General features: G+C 43.0%; 2 protein-coding genes across 2 annotated transcripts; both read right to left on the minus strand.

Moving 5' to 3' along the window:
• Positions 1 to 4,720: 4,720 nt before the first annotated feature.
• Positions 4,721 to 6,458, minus strand: LOC123413822 (patatin-like protein 1). Its single transcript, XM_045106620.1, has 3 exons — positions 6,253 to 6,458; positions 5,986 to 6,167; positions 4,721 to 5,727 (listed from the first exon to the last, which is right to left on the minus strand). The coding sequence occupies exons 1-3, from the start codon at positions 6,391 to 6,393 to the stop codon at positions 4,830 to 4,832; spliced, it is 1,221 nt and encodes a 406-aa protein (XP_044962555.1). The 5' UTR covers positions 6,394 to 6,458; the 3' UTR covers positions 4,721 to 4,829.
• A 5,862-nt stretch (positions 6,459 to 12,320) lies between these two features.
• Positions 12,321 to 16,183, minus strand: LOC123444500. The gene is made up of 8 exons (XM_045121233.1): positions 15,823 to 16,183; positions 14,652 to 14,796; positions 14,430 to 14,580; positions 14,219 to 14,344; positions 14,042 to 14,122; positions 13,543 to 13,735; positions 13,189 to 13,459; positions 12,321 to 12,854 (listed from the first exon to the last, which is right to left on the minus strand). The coding sequence occupies exons 1-8, from the start codon at positions 16,012 to 16,014 to the stop codon at positions 12,646 to 12,648; spliced, it is 1,368 nt and encodes a 455-aa protein (XP_044977168.1). The 5' UTR covers positions 16,015 to 16,183; the 3' UTR covers positions 12,321 to 12,645.
• Positions 16,184 to 16,984: the final 801 nt, after the last annotated feature.

Genomic DNA, 16,984 nt, shown 5'->3' on the forward strand with positions numbered 1-16,984 from the left:
AGATGTAGAGTTGATAATGATAGTACCATTTTCTTGTGGCACCGCCACTTAGGTCATATTGGTGTAAAACGCATGAAGAAACTCCATGTTGATGGACTTTTGGAGTCACTTGATTTTGAATCACTTGACACATGTGAACAATGCCTCATGTGCAAGATGACTAAGGCTTTGTTCTCCGAAACAATGGAGCGCGCAACTCACTTATTGGAAATCATACATACTAATGTGTGCAGTCCGATGAGCATTGAGGCCCGTGGTGATTATCGTTGTTTTCTCACCTTCACCGATGACTTAAGTAGATATGGGTATATTTACTTAATGAAACACAAGTCTAAAAGGTTTGAAAACTTCAAGAAATTTCACATTGAAGTTGAGAATCATCGTAACAAGAAGATTAAATTCCTACGATCTGATCGAGGAGGAGAATATCTGAGTTATGAGTTTGGCACTCACCTAAGACAATGTGGAATTGTTTGACTGTTGACGCCACCTGAAACACCACAGCATAATGGTGTGCCCGAACATCATAATCGAACCTTATTAGATATAGTGCGTTCTATGATGTCTCTTGCCGATTTGCCACTATCATTTTGGGGTTATGCGTTAGAGACACTTGCATTCACTTTAAATAGGGCACCATCTAAATCTGTTGAGACAACGCCGTATGAACTATGGTTTGTCAAGAAACCAAAGTTATCGTATCCTAAAGTTTGGGGATGCGATGCTTATGTCAAAAATCTTCAGCCACAAAAGCTCGAACCCAAAGCGGAGAAATGCGTCTTCATAGGATACCCAAAAGAGACGGTTGGGTATACCTTCTATCTCAGATCCGAAGACAAAGTATTTGTCGCTAAGAATAGAAAATTTCTCGAGAAAGAGTTTTTCTCGAAAGACATGAGTGGGAGGAAGATAGAACTTGATGAGGTTGTTGAACCCTTACTTCATCCAGAGAGTAGTGCAACGCAAAAAAATTGTTTCTGCGGAGCCTACCTCAGTTGAAGAGGAAGCTAATGCTGATGATCATGGAGCTTTGGATCAAGTTACTATCGAACCTCGTAGGTCGACAAGGGCACGCACTGCTCATGAGTGGTATGGTAACCCTGTCTTAACAATCATGTTGTTGGACAACAATGAACCTACGAGCTATGGAGAAGCGATGGTGGGCCCGGTTTCCAACAAATGGTGAGAGGCCATGAAATCTAAGATAGGATCCATGTATGAAAACAAACTTGAAAATAATGATCTATGTGATAGTTATATTGTTGAATTCCTTCATAATCGTACTGAAAATTATTATGAGGGAGGAACATATGCTTGTAGATATTGCAATAATATCAAGTTTCCTCCCTATGTGTTCAAAGTTTCAAAGTCATGCTTGTTTTGCCTTACTATGCTAGTTGATTCTTGCTCCCATAAATTGTTTTCTCAAAAACTCCCTAGGAAGAGGGTTAGAATTAAATGTCCTTGCCATATGCTTCATGATGATCCCATTGTATTTTAATTAATTACTTTTATGTGAGCATCATTGGAATCATCATGGCTAGCTAAAAGGCATTAAAGAAAGCGCTTCTTGGAAGATAACCCAACACTTTTACTTTATATTTTCATGTGTTCACATGATTAATCTACTGTATTAATCATGTTTTTTAGCTTTTATTTCAATAATGTGCCAAGTAAAGCCTTTGGGATAATGTGGATACTTGTTTGTTTGATTATGTGCAAAAACAGAAACTTTTACGTCCAGTGCAGAATTTTTTATTATTTTACTGGAGCATAAAAAAATTCTTGTATTTTTACACATTTTTTGTATGCAAATTCTATGCGTTTTCCCAAATTTTTGGAATTTTTAAAGACAGGTAAGTATGGTGTTTACGCAGATCTTTACACACTATTCTGTTTTTTCCCAGATTCTGTTTTGCATGCATAGTTTGTTTTTTAGTGTTTCCACAGCTTATATTTAGTGATATAAATTATGGGAATGATAGAATACAGCAGGTATTGTGTGAGAACAATTATGAATCTTGTGTTGAGATTACCTAAGTGAATGATCTATCTTTATTCCACTAACCCATCTCACGAAGTTCCGTTAAGTTTTGTGTGATTGAAGTTTTCAAGTATTGGGTGAGCTACTGATATGTGGTGAATAAGGAGAAGCACAAACCTAAGCTTGGGGATGCCCAAGGCACCCCCAAGTGGGCATCCCCCAAGGTAATATCCAAGTAATACTCAAGCGTCTAAGCTTGGGGATGCCCCAGAAAGGATCCCCTCTTTCGTCCCCAGCATTATCAGTATACCTTATTTGGAACTATATTTTTATTCGTCACATGACATGTGTTTTGTTTGGAGCCTCATTTTATTTTGTTGCTCTCTATTAGTTGTTATTTATAATCTTGTTTTTGAATAAAAGGTTTCAAGAATTGCCTTTAAAATGCTTGAATTGCATGTGTGATGTGTGTTATACAAAAATAGAAACTTTTGTTGTAGTACTTGAATTAACAGATTTTACTGCAACATGGAAAGTTTCTAAAAAAATTACACAGTACTTCAATACAAATTCTTTATAATTTCCTAAATTTACAGGATTGTTTGAGTTACATAAGTAGTCTTTTTGAATTAATTGCTACATAGTGTCCTATTTAGACAGATTGATGTCATAGTTTTGTTATCTACTTATCATATAGTTTCTATAGCCTATGTTGGTAGATATAAATTGTGAAAATTATTGTAAACAGTAGATAATGTTTATAAATTAGCATGCAACTTGTCTTGGCAAGACATGAAGTGTTTGTTCATCCTTATGTGTACTAAACTATCTCACGAGTTCTTTTCAAGTTTTGTGTGGATGAAGTTTTTGAGATTTAGGTGAAACCGGGATATGAGAGGATTAAACAAGATACAAAATCTCAAGCTTGGGAATGCCCAAGGCATCCCAAGTAAATATTTCAAGAATTCTCAAGCATCTAAGCTTGGGGATGCTACGCATCCCACCTCTCTTCATCAAACAAATATCGGTTAGCCTATGTTGGTCCTAAATTTCTATTTATCCACATGACATGTGCTATTCTTGGAGTGCATTTTTGTTTTATTTTCTGTTTGAAATAAAATATCAGATCTGAAAATCTTTATTGTGAGAGAGTCCTCACATAGCTACTTAATTGTTTGACTACTCATTGATCTTCACGTATATCTTTTGAGAGTAGTTTGATTGTTTGCTCGTGTGCTTCACTTATATCCTAAGAGTAAATTGCGAATGAATTAAATATCATAAATATGAAATTATAAATGTGTTTTATGCTTAGTAGTAGCTTCACATCTGGTTTATAAAGTAAAATATATTGAAGTTTGACAATCATCAAGTTAGTCATACAAGCAATTCATGAATGACTAGTATAAGAAAGAGAACTTTCACATACAAATATATTATCTTGGACATCTTTTATTATTGTGAATACCAATTAATTATTTCCAACCTTGATCAAATAGTTGAAGTTGGACAAGGAAGACAATGCAATGGTTATGTTTGGGTATATTTTCCTAGAAGCTATATTGTTATGGATCCTCCAACATGTGGTGTTTGTTTAGAATCTTTTGCTAGCCAAAACTTCGTACTAAGTAGAGATACTACTTGTGCATCCAAACCCGTAAGCCATGTTTCTTCCACGAGAGTCCACATACATACATATATATGGTATTTCAATGTCATTCCAAATAAATTTGCATGTGTCACCTCTAAACATTCAAATAAACATTTGTTTTGTGTGCCTGTACTGCTCATGGAGCGACGGGGTGGTCATTATCTTGCATGATAAGTGAGATATTCTCAAGATGAGTGTTTATTCACTTGTCATTGCACGAGAAAGGCTCGTAAAAAGGATGCCCAGACCTGCATAATAAAAAAAAAAACAAAAACTTTCCCTAGAAAGTTGATTGTTTGGAGGGCATCCGTGGATACGGCTAGCCATGGAATGTGATTGAATGGTTGAAGGGGAGTAAAATTTCAATTCTTTTTGGGAACCGCAAATAATGTGATTAGCATGGAAGATATTGAAAACTTTGTTCTGCCGTTGACATGCAAGGCACACCATCCAAAATTACATATTCATCTTTGTTTTAAAACAATGAGCTCTCGCACCTCTGTAAATCTCTCATTCCCTTTGTGAAGGGACAATCTACTTACTTTTCATATTGAGTCAACTTCTTACTCCAACCTCATTCTATTAGTTGGCAAGCACCATGTGATGGGGAAAGATCCAAACATATATATCCACTCAAATATATTTGATCATGATTCATTATTATTGACAATTATCTTTATGATAAATATGTTGGGGGCGAAACATTAAACCCCTGTCTTTCTCTGTGTTCGATGGATGTTATTTGTTCTAAAAATATGCCTCGAGTATTAGCAATCTTAGAAGACCATATGATAATCGAGTATGTGGGGCTTTTATTGGCAAAGTGTCACTCTTATTTCACTATTGTTGTCCGTGTTTCATTTTATTTATTTTATTTTTCTTGTCAGACTTTTTATTTTAAACTATTTGCATCCTAGCTATGTAGAAGTCGGATATTACTCACTGTTATTATATTCACTTGTTACTACATTTAGAGTTAATAAAAGGCACCATTTTATCCAAAAAAAAAGTGCCTGGTTGTATCTTGGATCAGAGACCACAAGGTAAACTGTATCGTAGTTCTATCACGTAGATACCTAGAGACATGACACAGAAATGATAAACCTTTCATTTCAAGATATAATGACTTGCCCACATTACATTACATTGCATTACACTGTATTGTCTTTGTTCTCTCTCAAATCTTTCTCTTCCCTACTGGGAGTTGAGGTTGGTCTGCCGCAGCTTACGCTCGTCGGAGAGCTTCTTGGCGAAGCGAGCGAGCGCTTCTTCATTGGTTCCCTCGTCGTCAACTGGTTCGTACATCCCTGTGTCAATGTTCACCCGGGCCACACTCGTCTTGAGCAGCTTGTTGCCGATCCCAATGAGCGCATCCATGTTCTCCTTGGTGGAGATATCCACCGAGGACGTGTGGCCCGTGAGTGAGTCGTCCTGGATGCGTAGGTAGTTCTTCTCGATGCCGAGTGACTGGAATAGCACGGTGGCGTGGATGTCAACCATGTCGGCGCTTGCATGGGAGAATATGTCGAGAAGCGGGGTGAAGCGGCCGTCTTTGAGCCAGCGGAGGACGCCCCACTTGGCGCAGTCGAGCGCGCTGTACTTCTCGGCCTGCTTGGCCGTCCCGGTGCCGATAGAGATGATGAGGTAGTTTCCGTACTCGGCGGGCTTGCCGAGCGTGAAGTCCGGGTTCCGGCGCATCACTTCCTGGGTGATCATGGACATGGCGACCATGGTGGGGTTGTTGGCAGCCACACCACCGTCGATGAGGTGGTACTCACGGTCTGGCATCTTGCCCAGGGGGTCGGGGATGGTGAAGTGGTGCGCCGGGAAGTAGGTGGGCGCCGCCGACGTGCTGATGCAGATGTCGGAGAGGTGCGCGTTCTTTTGCGGGTCCACCTTGGCCTCGTACGTGTTGAAGAAGACCGGTTGCAGGTACTTGATGTCGAACGTCGGCACGATGATGTTGGTGACGGTGTCGGCGACGGTCACGTCATTGGTGAGGTTCTTGATCTTGTCGTGCAGGAACTTACCGTCGTACTTGGGACCCATCACCGCTCCAAACAGGTTCGCCACCGGGGTCAGGAACCCCCATCTGCGTGCGAAGCAACGCCAACATGAGCATCGCCGTCGGCCGAATCCGTCGAGAGGAGAAGAGAAGGGACCCCGAATCCGTCGAGAGAAGGGACGCCAACATGAGTGTGTGTGTGTAGGCATGCAAAACTCGAACCTCGAGGGTACGCTCCGACACTCTATATATATAGTTCAACTAAATGAAGTAAATTTGTTGAACTAAGCAGGGGCGGAGGGTACGTCTGGAATTTGCATATCAACTACGCGTGTGCGTGCGTACCTCCTCTGCGGGAAGATCTTGGGCCCGTTCTCGAGGTAGAACTGGTTGATGTCCTTGGCGGCGAAGAGAGGCCGCTTGTTCTCGCCGGGCGCGGCCAGCATCGACGTGACCAGCGCGCCCGTGCTCGTCCCGGCGATCACGTCGAAGTAGTCCGCGATGCGCGCGTCCGGCCCGTCCAGCTCCTGTCAAACACGGCACATGCCACAGTCGAGTCAATCACTCGATCAATCTAGGATGACGAAGTTGCTGCAGACAGACGGAGCGCACCTGGAGCTTGGACTCGAGACAGGCGAGGATGGTGGAGGGGATGAGACCGCGGATGCCGCCGCCGTCGATGCTCAGCACGGTGATCAGCCGCCCCTGCGACGGCGGCGGGCACGGCATCGTCGTGTCAGCCCCGCTGCACATGCTTAATTAGCTTCGCTACAATTTGGAACAAAGAGCTCTGATGTTCCTGCGCTTTCCAATCTGGAGCCTCTCTACCGGCTACTTAAATCCAAATTTGGTGTGAGCGCCTAAGACGGAATATTTTCACTTGACGCTTATTTTGTGGTGCGCGTGTGTCACGTTGCATGTGCTGGACTGCTGCCTGCTGGAGTGGGAGCCCCTACTTGCCCTACCGGTCGACAGCGAGGAGCCAGGTTTTCGTATCATCCATCGCTGATTTGCCATGTTGCTTGCGGCAGACAAGTGCTGGCAAAACATTGTTCTGGAAACGGACTTTTCCCCCTTGTGTGCAACTTAAACGATGAATAAAGAACCTGACTCGGTCAGGATGTTTTACGGTTCGTTCAGCATATCACATCACGTGTAATGTAACTGAATACGGAACAAGAGCTCGGCTGAATTTGGGACCGGGAAGAATTGACCGACGCCCGGTTTGGAAGGAACTGTGGGGAAGATCGGTGCCCCCTAAGGTTAATGCTTTTAGCTGGAGAGTATTGCAGGGGATCGTCGGCGCATTGCTCATGAAGAGAAGTGTGGGACTCCGGTGAGAACAGTCATGAGTACAAAGGGACAGCTCGGGGGCATTCATTGCTGCTACATGCTCTTACAAACAGCAGTGGATGTTTCGACGATGGAGGCGTCAGCCTTACTGGAGGGACTCCGACTAGCAGACGAGCAGGGAATTTTGTCGCTCGTTGTGGAATCAGACTTTCAAGAGATTGTTCAAGCCATTCTAGATCCTTCGGAGTACCGCGCTGCTGCGGCGGTGTTGACTGATGATTGCCGAAAGGTGCTGAAATCTTTTGGCAGGGCCACTATTGATCATTGTGCTAGGAACGCAACGCATAGGTTAGACGGCGATAGCTTTAGAGTGAAGTCAGGATGGAAAGGGCCGACTCGGCCCTGGCCTTGGACCTGGCTCTCATGGCCTCAAGCCAATTTACGAGGCCGCGGGACGATCCATTTCTTAAATGCACATGGCCTTGCTGGTTTGATGGTATCTCGGATCGGTCTAATAGTTGTTATCTAGTATTACGGGTGGTCAGACATGTTGCAGCTACGGAAAAGAGGTATTTTCAGTTGTGTATATAAACGAGGAACTATAAAATTAACAAGTTGAATAAAAAAATATTTACACAAAATCACCAGCAGAAAATTCCTTTATACTAGCAACAAGTTGGATGAACAATAAAATCATCATATGTATTTATCCGACACTGCGAGTTAAAAATTGTGTTTCTAAAAAATTCAAAACATTGTTGTCATGGCATAAATTTGATACATGCATGATGCATGTAGGTGTACTTGGTAATTCATCATGAAAAATTGTTATCATACGAAGTTCAGTTACGTCAACAGTAACAGAACAACTAGACTATCACACTTTAATAGCAAAAGAAGTACAGTTCAGTTACGTCAACAGTAGCAGAACAACTAGACTATCACACTTCAATAGCAAAAGAAGTACAGATATGTCAACTACGGTCGGTCGACGAGCTGGACGACGAGCGACAGGTGCGCCAAGAGCGGGACCAAGCGGGACGCACCCGCCGGCGGCAGGGATGGACGGGGCGGTCCTGCTGACCCATTGGGCTAGTCGGTGCCGGCTCCACTGACCCAAACAATGGTTCAAGGCCTACCCACACAACCCATTGGCCTTGATTTTTTGGGTCAGGTTAGTAACCCGGCTGGTCGACCCGGCCCATTCCCATCCTGAGAGGGAAGCTTAGAGCATCTCCAGCCGCGCCCCCAACCAGGGACGGAGCCAGGACAGAAAAGTTGAGGCGGCAAAGAAACATATCATTTTTTTTCTATAAACATGTATAGAAACTATAATGGGGCACAAGCATAAATATAATATCAAATAAGCAAAATCATATAATTTATTATAAGTTAATTTCATCACACACATAACTATAACATGTTCAGGGCCAAAATAGAAGTAAACTAACCACTTAAGACATAATAACTTGAGAAATACAGATATGTCGTTCTTTTTGTTGCTACGTTCCTAATTTCTAGCCTTCAAGCTGCATGAAAAAAAATCATTTTCAAACACACATTGAATATAAACATTGATAGATAAAAATAAAAGGTTGAGCACGTTACCTCCTCCCGTTTCATCCCACGACGATTTCTTGCATGAAAGCCTTTAACTATCACCTCATTAGAAATAGTATCCAACATTTCTTTTTCCGCAAAGCAAATAAGGTTATTGCTCAAATAATCATCGCTCATCTTGTTACGCAAAGCATTCTTGACAAGCTTCATTGTCGAGAAGCATCTCTCAACAGTTGTAGTGGCGACAAGAAGTGTCAGTACTAGCTTTCAAAGCTGATAGACAAAAGGATACGAAAGATGCTTCTTTGTAGAGACCATCAGCTTAGCCAGCTCATTGATATTTTCCAAGCTAGCAAATCTTGTATTATTGCGTACATTATCTATGTAGAGGCAAAGCTCTTTCTCAAGATGGTCCAGCTCGTTATCACTAAAGTCATTAGGATAAAACTTAGCCATCTTCAAGAGCTTCTCATCATCATAGTGACTAAACTGACAACTTGAGCTGAAAGCAAACATACAACAAAGCAACTCATTGTTTACCTCATTGAATCTACGGTTTAGTTCTTCTACCAATAAATCCAAAACAGCAAAAGAAAATAGTCGACCCGATAATTATGCTCATTATTAATGCGAGTCTTTTGCCTTGGCTTCTTTGGATTTACATACTCCTTTTCCATGTCCATAACTGAAATATCATTCTTGTTGCAAAAAGAGCATACCCTTCTCAGGAGAGAATCCCATCCATGCTCAGATCTAAGCTTATCTAGCTCTCGCTTAACAGATTCCACGTCTGATATAGCATTAACAATATCCATATCCTTTCTCTGAAAGGTTTTTTGATAGCCCATTTGTTAAAGCAAATATAATCGTCATCATATGTAGAAAGAATGCAGAATCAAATGACTGGAAATATTTTAGAAGACCATTGGCTTGACATTGCTTAGTAGCATCTGAGCCCTCTTCCTTCACATATTCTAGTACTTTTATCACAGAGGGAAACATCTTAGACAAACTCAACAAAGTGGTATAGTGAGAATTCCATCTAGTATCACCTGGTCTCTGAAGAGAAAGCTCTTGGTTTAATCCTGATCCTGTAGCAATCTCTTCCTTACAAGTTGCTTTCCTTACTTCTTCTCGATGGCTCTCTCTAAGTTTATCCTTTCTCTTGCAAGATGATCCAACAATAGTCACCAACAATGATATCATATCAAAAAGAATCTCCAACGTCAAATATATTTTTTGCAATGGCCACAACAACCAAGTTAAGTTTGTGAGCAAAACAATGTACAAAATATGCTGATTTGTTCTCCCTCATAATCTTGGCTTGCAAACCATTAAACTCACCCACCATATTTCTCGCTCCATCGTAACCTTGTCCTTTCACTTTTTGTAGACTCAAACCAAACTTTGCAATTATAAAATCAATTTTAGACTTGAGATAAGCAGATGTTGTTTCCTCCACATGAAAAACACCAACAAACCTCTCATTTGACAGTCCGTGTGTATCAACATAACGTATAACCACTCCCATTTTCTCTTTGTCGGAAACATCACGACATTAATCAACTAATAAGCTGAACACACCATTGTCAAGCTCCTTCAAAATACAACTCAATACTTCTTCTGCAAAGCACTCGATGATATCCTTTTGAATTGTTGAAGACAACAACTCATTATTAACTGGGGCATTTTTGAATGCCTTGGCTATAACATCATTGTGCATAATTATATAATCCATCAACTCCCGGTAGTTTCCTTTATTTGTAGACTCTTTTGACTCATCATGGCCCCGAAACGGTTGTCGTTGATGCAACAAGTATATGCATACATCAATTGCAGCATTTACACGGATAAGATGCTCATTTTTCTCAAGTTCACTCTGTTTATGCAAGGCTGCAGGGATTGATTGTTCTGTTTTCATTAGATCCTCATCATTCTTAAGTGCCTTGTTATGAAAACTATCACGGTCACCAACATGAGTCGCAAATCTCTCTACTACCTTCTTCCAATTGACAAAGCCATCTACCCCAAATGCATCATGCCCAGGTTTGTTACCTTTAATGTTGTCTCCGAACAAATAGAAATACAAGCAATATGGCTTGTCCTCTACCTCGTTGTACTCTAGCCAATTACGATGTAGATCATACCATACCGCCTACTCTTACTAATCCACCTGGGTTTAAACTTGGGTGGACAAGGTTGATAAGCCCCCCATGTCAGGTACTTCCTCCTAATCTCCTCATGCTGATTGATATTATAATCTGTAAGTCTCCTCCTTTTAGATGGATCCCGAGTAAGCTTGTCCAGATCAACTATCTTAGGCATACTACCAGTTGTGGATTTTGCAAAATATCTCTCAATTAGCTTTCCTCGCAATGTCAAATAGTTAAATGAAACATAGATTGATGAACATCAAGTCAGAATACTAATATAGTCTATATATTCTATTCTAATCCCAGCAGCACCTAGGGCTTTTGTTATATGAACTAAAGCTAGATTGAATCAAGGTAATTACCAACCTGCAACTTTTAAACATGGAATCAAAATAGACTAATACTTTGAAACTTAGAAGGTAAAGATCAGAGGTTCAGAACTGAACCTAGGGCTTGATGAATGATGAAGGAAAGGAACTGCAGATCGGCGACTCGGCCGTCCGACCGGCGACTCGTGGCGTCTACGTGTAGAACTACAGGCCGAGGCTGATAAATTGGAGGGGCGGCCGGCGGCGTGTAAGCGTGGCCAGGGGCGGCGGCGGCGGATCGTTTCGCCGGTCGTACGAGACCAAGAAGCCAGGCGATGGACGAACTTTTTTCATTTCGACGCAGCCATGAACGCGTACGTTTTTAGCGATTTGAGTCTGGTCGTATGACTGCCTCGTCTCAATCTCTCATGGGCTCCTACGTTGCTTCCTTTATCACACAAAAAACGATGGGCTGGACTTTACATAGCAGATTAATAAAGCAGAAAAAAATTACCAGGCCAGTGGGGGCAAACATCTGGACCAAGCGAGGGCAAAACCATTAATCTGAAGCGGGGTACAAGTGGCCCAAAAATCGTCCCTGCCCCCAACAAGCCCTTCCCATGCCATTTTTTGTCGTCAACGAAGAAAAAACGCTCCAGTCGCGTCTCCACGAGCCCTTTTTCGCCAGTTAGGGCTAAAATTGACCCCGACAGTCTCAAGCCGAACCCTTCGCGTCAGGGGGCATCCGAGAGCGTCGACGATATTATTTGCATGCAACAGGTCCACTGTCAGCCTCCCACTCCTTTTCTCCTCTCTCTCTCTTTCTTGCATGCAATTCACCAATGTGCATGCATCTCATCTCTTTTGTCTTATGTTTGATGGGGGCATGTCTGAAAAAGTTCCATAAACAATATAAGAGCATTTAGAATACTACTCTAAAATGTTTTTATATTAGCTCACAAAAGAAGTACCTAATATGGTTATTGTTTAATAAATGTTGCCAAAAGTTCAAAAAAACGATGAATAAAGATTTCCCCTTGGTTCCACCTCCCTTCCCCTTGGTTCCACCTCCCTTCCATCCGATAGCAGGGGGGGAACCCCGGTTTTGCATGCTCTGCACATAGATGAGTTTTCTTGTGGCGCCGTTCAGGTGGCGGTGACAATGGTACCCCGGCCTCAACCTAGATGAAAGTGAAATTCCATGTTGAAGACCTCAACCAATTAGTGTTTCTCTCTTCTTCTCTTTTTTTTCTTTTTTCTTTTTTTGCCATCAACCATCTTCGGAGTGGAAGAAATTTTCTGCGTCACAGATTTCAAATGTTGAGGTTGAAAGATACAAACTCAGAAACTGCAAGAGCCAGACGCATTGACAGACAGAATGAGGTTTCACTATTTCGGGTAGCAGAGTTTACTACCAGGAAGGTAATACATTACATGAGATACAGTTTTGAGAGCTCGCCCTGAGAAATCTCCGAGGCTACTACAGGCTATGGTAAAGCACATGACAAGCACTAACTCTACAACAAATCTTCTGTTGGTAAACAACACCACAATCCACATCAACAAATTGCTAACGGCTGGAGACCCAAGACCTCTTCGCGGCCAGCACCACCTGAGGCTTGGTTGTTAAATTGGTCCGCCTGCAAATGAACAACACCTTGTTTGTCCCCTGAAATCTGTTGTCTCGGCTCTCAGTTCGCCCACACATGAACAAGGCCATGGCGGTTGCCGGTGTAGATCTCATCGCGCACTTCGTCATAGTGCAGAGCTGTGATGTCTTCCAGAGCCTCTGTGATTGTATTCTGGAACTTCCATGTCTTCTGTTGCTTGTCGAAATTGCCAGCCTTTATTTTGGCCAAGCATTTCCCTGTCAGTATGTTGCTGATGTTTATAGAGCCAGCTGCACATGAGCAAACATAAGATGAGTCATGCTATCCATAACCACAAAAATGAGCATCATGCCCGTTTATCTGCTGACTGGTGGAAAGATATCACTTTGTAAGGTTAACTGGCCAAGGGCACCATTCATTCAAGGAGGGCCAAGTATGATATGATGCAACAAAGGATTAAATCTGCTCAATACCAGAAGTGCATGGAGCAGGAATGCACAACCAAAGAATGTCAAAGGAAACCAAAACAATGATAACTAGCAAGATGCCCCACACAGTGATTCAAATGTATAACAAATTACACAATTTATCCTACAACAAGCAGCAAAGGAAACCAAATCTTACCATTTTCTTCAGAAGATGAATCGCTGGAATCAGCCTTGCAATAAGAAATGATAATATCTTGATCACTGGTTATGTAAATGTTATTGGTATTGCAGTCAGGGTGCCACAGCAGGTGATCCTCAAATGATGTTACTAGTTCACCTCGGAAATTCCAAACTGCTACAGACCGATTCCGGAAAGTCAAAAACAGCTGGAGTTCATACAGAAAGATGAAGGCAGATGGAGTCATGAACTCAGTACTGCTCACTTCAGTCAAGTGGAAGTTCCGTACCTACAACAAAATGAGATAAACCCTAAGCAAGAAACAACAGCCATTTTGATTGATTGCCCGAAACAATTAAGGAAAATACTTACATCAAGTATTTGAAGATTTTCTCCATCCTGCTTAACCAAGAGCTTTTCATTAAACTGTTCAATGAAATCCACCTTCTTATTCCGATGGAGGAGGTGGTTGAAGAATTTCAAAACTGTACCATCCTCAATAGAAAGAATCTTCAGAGGAATAGAGCTGCTTGTTCTTGTATAAATCAAAAGCATTATACCAGGACTGTCACAAGTTAACAAGTATTAGACAAATATATATAACCAGGCCTTCCTACTAAAACAAATCAATTATTTTAAGTTTGAAATACATAAAGCCGGTTCACTAGGATGCACAACATATTGAGAACACCAGCAATATAAGATTACTGCTGCCCTTTGGATGTGCATTGGATGCATAATTTCTAGCTTTAATCAGTTTTGTCAATGTATTTCTCAGTTTTGCTGTTAGTAAGAGAAGAAGCATTCCAATGATAACAGATTTTTTTGTTGACCAACAAAGTGACAAAAAGCATGAGGAACATACGGTTACCTGATCTTTATTTCTTGAACATTCTTGTCACATATGGAATACAGTAGGGTGTAGTTTTTCAAGTCAAAAACCTTGTAAGTGCTGTTTGCAGAACGAGATGCAATCAGAGCAGTTCCAGGAAGTGCATACAGCCATTGCAGAAGTTAAAATTCAAAGTCATTATGGAAGTTCAAGTACCTGTCTTGAGCGGAATAAGTTAAAACCTTGCCATTGACATCATCAAACTCAACAAATCCAGGCCACTTCAAGGACTCTGTCTCAAAAAGAGGGAAACCAGCATCTGGCGTTCCACGGCGTATATACCTTGAAATAGTTGTTGAAAAGGAACTTCATCAAGATGAAAGAAACAGATATTCACTTGTGAAAGACATATGGACTCAAAGCTTACTCTATCCGAGTTGTCTTGCATCGCAAGGCACTGAAATTTTCAGAACCATACACTGACACAGTGATGAGTGAATCATTGTTCTTGTTGTAGAATAAACTACGAACAACTTCATCTGGACTTCCATTCAGAAAGCATATTCTCTTATTCATCACTGGAAATATAAGAAGAGGATCTCAGTATGACTATATGAAGCACAGGCACACTGCAAGAAAACAAGCATACCTCTACTGAAAGCAGCACATACTCCGGATTGTGATAAAGCAAAAATTATATCACGTGCTGCAACTATCTCAATAATTTTTGACCTCTTCCTAATGTAAGGCAGTAGCGCATTGTTCTCCTTAGGATCATGAGTGTCAAACTCCTCCTAAAAATGAAAGCAAATGTGCATTGTTAGAAGCAAGAACAGAAAGGAATAAAATCCCAAGGTTGACAGTTCTAATAGGTGTGACTTCTGGGCACAAGTAGCTTGTGGAGCACCCAAAATGCTGATGATCTCGATTTTGTTGAAAACAAGGTACCCTCATGCTCTTTTCTCAATGCAGGAAGAACACCAACAAAACGGTTATCTGGGCAGTGCAATGTCACCAAAGCAATGAAAAGCCCGGAGTCCAAGATAAATACACCCATTGGCAACACTTGTGTAATAGACAGGCAGCTGAATCCCAGCATTCATAGCCCCAACTTGGAATCAAACAATGATTAAATAAAATGAACAAACAGCTTAACTCAAAGGCCATATACGACAGATAAGTAAGATTTGCCATCTTCTTGTGCCATATGCGACAGATAAGTAAGATTTGCCATCTTCTTGTGCTGATTGCAGCAATTCATCAAATTGACAGGAATACAAATATCATGGATCTTGTACAATCATGAGGAATGAAGTAATAAATAGTATAATATGATTACATAGCAATCAACAATGCCCTAAATTTCATGAGAAGTTGCATGACAGGCCAGACAGATTGGTGCCAATATGCACAGGACAGCCCATCAAGGCACGCATCTGCTCAACTGGACTACCCATCGGTGGACTACCACAAATCCTCATTACTGTATATACAAGCGCATGTGCTAAATGCACAAACTTCTTCATTACGTGGAGCAAACAAAGCCCCGCACAGTATTAAACAAGATCCCAAACACTCCTACCACCGAGAGTTCACCGAAACCTAACAAGATCTCACTTTTCCCTGTCTACCTAACCCCCACACCCCGTCCACGAATCGGCTACTCTAATCCAGGCTATAATCGTGAGGTCCAGGACATCCGATGGCCGCAGTTCCCCCATAGCGAGCGAACAGAACCTCTCCGCAGACGCACGCGAACGAACAAAAAAGGTTAAAGAGGGTTAGACACCGGACCGGGGGGACAAGCAGGGAAAGCGGACCTGCAGCTGTATGTTGCGGAAGCGCTCCTGCGCGGAGTTCATGGCGAAGGAGCGTTCCCGGCGAGAGCTGATCTCCCGGCGCTGCAGCTTCCTGACGCTGCTGACGACTGCCTCCTGTCTGGGCCTCTTCCTCGCCACCACCCGCCGGCCGTTGCACGGCCGGGGGCTCGCCGAGATCCGCCTCGCCTCCATCCCCGCCAATCCGCCTCCCTCCTCCCGCCGCAACCCCCCGCCCACGCCGCGCGCAACAGATCCCCACTCACGCCGCCGCGACGGGGGCCATCACCGGCGAGCTCGGCTAGGGTTTGGGAGCTCGGCTCGGAGATTTGGGGTGGCACGGGAGGGTGGGGGGAGAGAGAATGAGACGGTCGGAGAGAATTAGACGGGCGTTAAAAGATGAGGCTACCGGGGTCAAGGCCTGACGCGCGGGCCCCACGCGCCAGGGACACGGGGGCGGTGCGCGGGCGGGATCGGGACGATGGTTTTACTGCTGGTTTGAAATTTTTCGGGGCCGTGTCCGAACGCACCAGGACCCGCCCTTCCCTCCGCGGAGTCCCACCGACGGGTGGGCCAGGGGAAGCCCCCCCCCCCTCCCCACATGTCAGTGAGAGATGTACCAGATCTGTAAGGACGGGGGGCGTCCGGGAAAGGAAGCTGTTTATGTCACGTGGTGAGCTGGGGAGCGGCTGGTAGGTTTCGAAATGGAAAGTGGTAGAGCTGGGTGTGTGGGCCTGCCCCCGTTTGGAATGTCGAAATTTGAAATGGAGCGCCGGCCAGGCTTGAAAAATCGGTTTCCCCCGGCCACCGGCGAGGGCGTATGCGCGTGGTTTTTGGTTTCCCGTTTGCAACTTGTAGTTCTTGTGCTCGGAGCTTTGATACATCCGGGGTGACCGGGTGAGCGGCCGCGCAAGGTTGAATCCCGTTGGATGATGTTTTTTCTTAATTTGGCAGCTTGTTCCTGTTTCGCGCGCTTTTGTTTCCCACACGCCCTTCTGCCCGGGCATGTTGTGCTTTCCTTTGTCAAAAATTCTATTTTTCGCGCGACATGTTGTGGGTCAATTGTGCTTCCGCTATAATTTAAATTCAGTGATACGCCTCATATGAAGTGTACGGCTAGTTGAATCTGTCGGGTGGTTTTTTGAATTTGGCGGTTTATTCCTAT

Source organism: Hordeum vulgare, chromosome 1H (genome assembly GCF_904849725.1).
Source record: "Hordeum vulgare subsp. vulgare chromosome 1H, MorexV3_pseudomolecules_assembly, whole genome shotgun sequence".
NCBI lineage: Eukaryota > Viridiplantae > Streptophyta > Magnoliopsida > Poales > Poaceae > Hordeum > Hordeum vulgare.

What these genes read in the sequence shown, in the direction of transcription:
- LOC123413822 (XM_045106620.1), bottom strand. Translation starts at nt 6,393, where the DNA reads ATGTGCAGCGGGGCTGACACGACGATGCCGTGCCCGCCGCCGTCGCAG. An exon ending in GTCTCGAGTCCAAGCTCCAG is followed by an intron (nt 6,168 to 6,252) that starts GTGCGCTCCGTC and finishes CGTGTTTGACAG; the next exon opens with GAGCTGGACGGGCCGGACGC. An exon ending in AAGATCTTCCCGCAGAGGAG is followed by an intron (nt 5,728 to 5,985) that starts GTACGCACGCAC and finishes CTTCGCACGCAG; the next exon opens with ATGGGGGTTCCTGACCCCGG.
- LOC123444500 (XM_045121233.1), bottom strand. Translation starts at nt 16,014, where the DNA reads ATGGAGGCGAGGCGGATCTCGGCGAGCCCCCGGCCGTGCAACGGCCGG. An exon ending in ACTTATTCCGCTCAAGACAG is followed by an intron (nt 14,123 to 14,218) that starts GTACTTGAACTT and finishes TTCTGCAAACAG; the next exon opens with CACTTACAAGGTTTTTGACT. An exon ending in GTTCAAGAAATAAAGATCAG is followed by an intron (nt 13,736 to 14,041) that starts GTAACCGTATGT and finishes AACTTGTGACAG; the next exon opens with TCCTGGTATAATGCTTTTGA.